Source organism: Eurypyga helias, unplaced genomic scaffold (assembly GCF_000690775.1).
Source record: "Eurypyga helias isolate BGI_N326 unplaced genomic scaffold, ASM69077v1 scaffold354, whole genome shotgun sequence".
In the NCBI taxonomy this organism is placed as follows: domain Eukaryota; kingdom Metazoa; phylum Chordata; class Aves; order Eurypygiformes; family Eurypygidae; genus Eurypyga; species Eurypyga helias.
In genome coordinates, this window is record NW_010245406.1 from 1 (window position 1) to 5,670 (window position 5,670).

At 52.1% G+C, this 5,670-nt stretch overlaps 1 protein-coding gene across 1 annotated transcript; it reads left to right on the top strand.

Annotated features, from left to right (window-relative positions):
• Positions 1–4: 4 nt before the first annotated feature.
• Positions 5–5,411, top strand: CLEC3B (C-type lectin domain family 3, member B; the record flags this gene model as incomplete). The annotated part of the gene is made up of 3 exons (XM_010150035.1): positions 5–50; positions 3,631–3,729; positions 5,011–5,411. Coding segments are annotated over 3 exons (546 nt in total), but the record flags the coding sequence as incomplete, so codon positions are not given.
• Between the last annotated feature and the right edge of the window lie 259 nt (positions 5,412–5,670).

Consider the following 5,670-nt stretch of genomic DNA (forward strand, 5'->3'; position numbering starts at 1 on the left):
CACGGGCAAGCAGAAGGCCAAAGAACGGCAGAAAACGCCTTCCAAGAAAGGTAAGGAGCGTCGGCACCTTCTCCGCAAGGAAAATCTGTGGGGTGTGGGGGGGATGCAGTTCGCTTGGGTGTTTAACAGCGCCTTAATGACACTTTAAAAAGCACCTAAAGCCCTAATAACGCGCCTCCCCCTGTCCCGAGGCAATGACTGTGTAGCCCCTCTGTAAAATAGTGCGGACACTGCAGTGGTGTCGGTGGGTTCCTGCCTTGGGATAACTTGGTCTGTATTTCAGAGGGCGGCGCGTTTGCCCTGTTATCTCTAAGGTTCGCCCCAAACTTTTCCTCTACCAAAATTCCCGTTTCTGTGACCCCCTGCTCCTCCTCACTCATTTTTCAGAAGGAAGCGACAGATGACAAACAACTGCTGTAGATTTGGAGACAAGAATAGGTATTGCACACAAAAAAGACGCCCAAGTTTGCTTTTCTGTAGTGTGGCTTGCGGGTTTTTTTTCCCTTCTCCTATTTTGCTACCGTCCCATCCTCCCTCCCTCCGACTCACCGCACACGGTGAACGGTAGGAGAAGGCAGGTAAGGAGGTGGCTTGCATTGCAGCCCGGCGGCGTGTGAGCCTGCCCGCTGTCTCCGGCTGCCGGGCTTGGACCGCTTCTGGCAGGCGCTTTCCCGCTTGGAACTGAAGCGGGGAGCGAGGAAGAAGCATCCCAGGAATTCACTTGGCCGGGTTGCTCCCTACGCTCACCCGGTGGCTATTTTCATCAGATCCCATCCCTGAGAAATTTTTCCTTTATTGGGTCTTCCTATGAAATCGCAGCATAGCTGCTTATTCTACTTCTCTAGTCTGTGGCTGTTTTCCAAGTGAAAAATGCCCCCTTGGAATCACATGGGATACATATGTGCATCACACTCGCTGGAGGTACTGGCAGAGAGGGACACTTATCTTCGAGAAACCTTATTTCTCGCTGCCACTGCTCTTTGTAACCAACAGGTGACAAGAAGTTGGGAGAAAAATCACCTTTTTGACAGGAAAATTTGGCTCTGATTTAAAAACATTTGAAGGATTGGAGGTGCGGGGGAGGGGGTGTCCTGAAAGTCCAGCCATCCGGGATAGCTGGTGGCAATTTTTACTGAGAGCTTGGGAGTTTTCAAAGGAGAGGGCAATTTTTCTGTGGAGAAAAGGAAAAAAAAACACAACAGGTTGGTATTTTTGGCCAGCTGCATCCAGCCCTGCAGCGGGTCGGCTGCCTGGCCTTTACTGGAAACGTCAACATTTCTGGGGTAACATTTTTCTGATTTTTACCAATGCCGGGGGTGGGAGAAGAGGGAGGAGGACACCAAAAAAATCCCCTGCAAGGCTCTTCTTCGCCCCTAACCCTCTGCCGCACCCAAGCCTGCCTGCCCACCTGCCTGCGAGGGCAGGATGGCCCCGTCCCAGGCCCCCAGCTCCCCTGTCCCTGCTCACCCCCTGCCCTTGGCCGGGGAGGGTCAGGGCAGGGTGAAGCCACTGGAGGGTTGGGGTGTTTGGCTGGATTTAATTTTTTTTTTAATCTGCTCAGCCAAACCACAAATGTTAGAAAAGAAAACGAAGACTCCAGCCAAGCTTTTTCTCTTCTATTTTTTTTTCTTTTGTTTTGGTTTTTTCTTCATTTTTTGTAACTATTGCTTACATTTGGATCTGCTTCAGAACAACTATGGTGCTGTTTCAACATAAAAAGCCAAACCATAGCATTTAGAAATTGCTGAGACAGCACCTTCCTTTTGCCTGCTTTTGGGTTTCCCCCCCTCAAATTGCTCCCCAGTGAGTTTTTTCCAGGCACAGCGCTTCAGCAAACATTCCCTGAAGCCCAATATCTTGCAGGGCAGGTGGGATTTGCCCTCCCCCAGCAGCCCCAGGGGTCTCACCCAGAATGGGTACCCAGGAGAGGCAGGTGATGGCATTCCCCCAGCTTGGGGGTGCAGACTGGGGACCTGCCAGCCCTGGGGGGAAGACGACACCAGACCAGGTTGCTCCAAGCCTCATCCAGCCTGGCCTTGAACACTTCCAGGGATGGGGCATCCACAGCTTCTCTAGGCAACCTGTTCCAGTGCCTCACCACCCTCTCCGGGAAGAACTTCTTCCTGATATCCAATCTAAACCTGCCCACTTTCAATTTGAACCCATTACCCCTTGTCCTGCCACTACAGGCCCTTTTGTTTTTAAAGTAATTGGAGACAGAAATTGGTGTCTGGGTGCTTAAATAGGTGGATAAGGACTGATTTGGGCTCCTGTCCTGATGCTGCCCAAAATGCCAGTGTAATCTTGCAGTCTGGGTGCTGAAAAGGGCTGTGAACACTTTCACTGACATAAACCCCGTGCTGGGGCATTCAGTCCCCGTCTCTGATCCAGGAACCAGACTGCAGCATGGGACCTGACTTTTCCAGCTGGGGCATTCCTCAAAATGCCTGGTGTCGGAAGAAATGCCGACGGCTGGGGAGGTTTGATGACAAACATCGCGAAGCAGAGTGATGCTCGCCTCGCTGGGGGCTGGAAACCTGTTTGGATGGGAACAAACCAAAAGGAGCTGCCCCAGCAGTGTCCTGCCATGGCCCTTGGGTGGTACTGAAGCCCAAGCAACACTTGTTCTGCGGCAAGACAGGCTTGCATGGAAAAAAAAAGAAGGCATTAATTAGCTCTTTCCCACAATGTGTTTTCATCAAAGGCTGCAAAATAATAACTAGTGCCTCGGTGTTAAGTGAACCCATTAAAGTTAATTGAGCAAATTGAGTAAAGCAGCTTAATGCCTCCTCCTGGTGCGTCTGGCTTCTCATATTTACGACACCATGTAATCTTTGGGCTGGTGGTTCTGGTCGGCATCCAAGCTGCTTCCCCACTTGCCTGGCTTGGTGCCTCCCATCTCCTTGACCCTTGAGGAAGCCCGTCCTGCTGCGTTCAGGGGTAAATCATCCCTTTACTTTCACCCCAGGAGGACGACCGGGTGCTTGCGCCGGGCAAGGTAAAGCAACAGGAGCAGCAGACACAGCGTAATGAACACGAATGCCTCGGAGTTCAACCCTCCAGGGTGTAACGGTCCTTTTGCTCCTAGACAGGAGAAATCCAAGTTCTGATTAGCAGCTGGTTAGAGCTATTGCAGAGGAGCAGGGAGGGAGGGTGTGCTGTGAATGGGGGGGGCATGTTTTTGAGGAACTAGGGAAAAAAGAAGTCCTATTCATTAGAAATTCCCTACAAAATGGTTGTGTGTGGCAGACCTTGTGCTCAGGAGGGGCGGCAGCATCAGATGGTGCCCTCCTGCGCTTTGAGAACTTTGACCCCAGTGCAGCACCACCCCAGGCAAGTGCTCTGTATAGAGGCTCCAGAGATGAGCCTGTGCCCACCCCAGCACTGCCCAAGGGGAGACCCTAGCCCCATGAAGCCCCAAAACCCAAACTGGGAAAACTGGGCTGATATCAGAACCAGGTTAGCGAGCAAACGCCCCTCTGATGGATGGGCAAGGGGGCAGGTGTCGATTTTGCAGATCCCTTTTGTTTCTTTCTCTGAGGGCAGAGAAACAGGGGGTTTTGATGATGGGAACAGCTTCCCGGGGAGACACAGCCGATGTTTATGCTCCTCCTTTGGTTTCTCCAACAGATGGTGTGAGCCTCAAAATGATTGAAGACCTGAAGGCCACGATTGACAACATCGCTCAGGAGGTTGCTCTACTGAAGGAAAAGCAAGCGCTGCAGACAGGTAAAGGACCGGCCGAGGAAGGCACGGCTTCGCTTTTGCGCGGAGCTGCTTATAAAGCGGCTACAACTGCTCCGCACATTGGGATAAGAGATGCCCAAAGCCCCGCTGGGGATCAAAGCAAAGTGTGACTTCGTTGCAGTTCCTCCAGGCAGCTGAAGCTCCTCAGGCAGTTCATGATGAGTTGTGCAGCGTATGCCTCCCGCCCCCTCTTTATGTGCTAGAGCTTCCCGGTTTTAAAACTATGGATGGGTATTTCTATGACACTAATCCAGATGTTCATTTTCCTTTATGAGGTAGAGGGATGGGTAATGGATTCAGTCCATGGTGAACGATGCTTCAGTCAAATGTAGCTTCCGCCTTCCTCTGAACCTCAGTGGAACGGTGACAGGGTCTGCTATACATACCACCATATTGCCCAGGGAACCTCATGGAGGTCAGTCCCACCAGCCTTCATGGAACACACAGAGGCCAGTCCCAAAATCTCCATCTTCCAGTCATGGTTCTGCACTGGCACCAACAGGAGAGGAGTTTGCACAACACGAAACAGAAATGAGCTGAAAATGCAAGTTAAGGAGAATTTTCTCTTTAAAAGAAAAAGAACACAAGCAAAATCAGGGCTTTAGATCCAAGCTGACATTCATTGGTCGGGACATTAATGCGTAGCTCTGATTAGTTATTGTCTGGTAGAGTATCCTGCACTCTCAGGGTTTAGAGCTTAAGAAAAGAATTGCTAATCTTAACAATAAAATCAGAGGCAAGTAGAAATTTCCTCTGAAGACCTCAGCCTATGCAAGCACAACTCTTCTGATCAAAGCCTGTTAAAAAAGACATTTTTCTCACGCTTACATAATTAAGATGATTGAATTGCAATTGCAGACATTTTTCCAAAGCACACCAACACCCCGGCAGCGCCCACAACCATCCTTCCCTCTGTAACACTGGCCAGAGAAAGCGTGGAGAGCGAGGCCAGGGGAAGGGGCAGGAGGACCATGTTGTGGCTCCGGCAGAGCCCAGGAGGGTGGCGGGAGCACACCCAAGGTCCATATTTCCAGGCAGTTTGCAGGTGGGGAGGGCACATCCCCGCGGCTGTGCCCTGGGTTGGAGGGAGAGGAGCCCGGGGCTTTACCTTGCCTGGCTGCTGAGGGGGGGTTGGTGCGCAGCCTAAGAAATGGAGTTTTTAGGTCAGCCGCCGCATTTGCTGCTGCCGCCTCTTCCTGGGCGCCGTTTTTAAAACCAATTCCCTCTCTGTCTTTTTGTCCCGTTCGTGCGGTAACCTCTCAGTTTGCCTGAAAGGCACCAAAATTCACCTAAAGTGCTTTCTCGCGTTTTCGGAGACCAAGACGTACCACGAGGCCAGCGAAAACTGCATCTCGCAGGGCGGCACGCTCAGCACCCCCCAGAACGGGGAGGAGAATGACGCTCTCTACGACTACATGCGCAAGAGCATCGGCTCCGAGGCGGAGATCTGGCTGGGCCTCAACGACATGGCGGCGGAGGGCAAGTGGGTTGACATGACGGGCGGCCCCATCCGCTACAAGAACTGGGAGACTGAAATCACCACCCAGCCCGATGGTGGCAAGCTGGAAAACTGCGCAGCCTTGTCGGGGGCCGCCATCGGGAAGTGGTTCGACAAGCGGTGCAGGGACCAGCTGCCCTACGTCTGCCAGTTCATGATCGTGTAGTGGCGGGGGCTCCCCCCTGCCCGCAACCCGGGTCTTCCCCCTTGGCAGCAGGATTATAAAGCTATAGGTACATGTACGCGTACACGTACATTCGCACGCGCACGTCTTCAAGTAGAGTCACTCTTTGGCAAGAGAGTCCTCGCGGCTCGGTGTCGTGTTAGAGAGCGTTAGAGCATTTCGTTTGGCCACGTCCAGCCCCGATAGCAGCTGCACCGTTCTCACTAAAGCACGATTTATAGATATATTTTTTTTTACACAG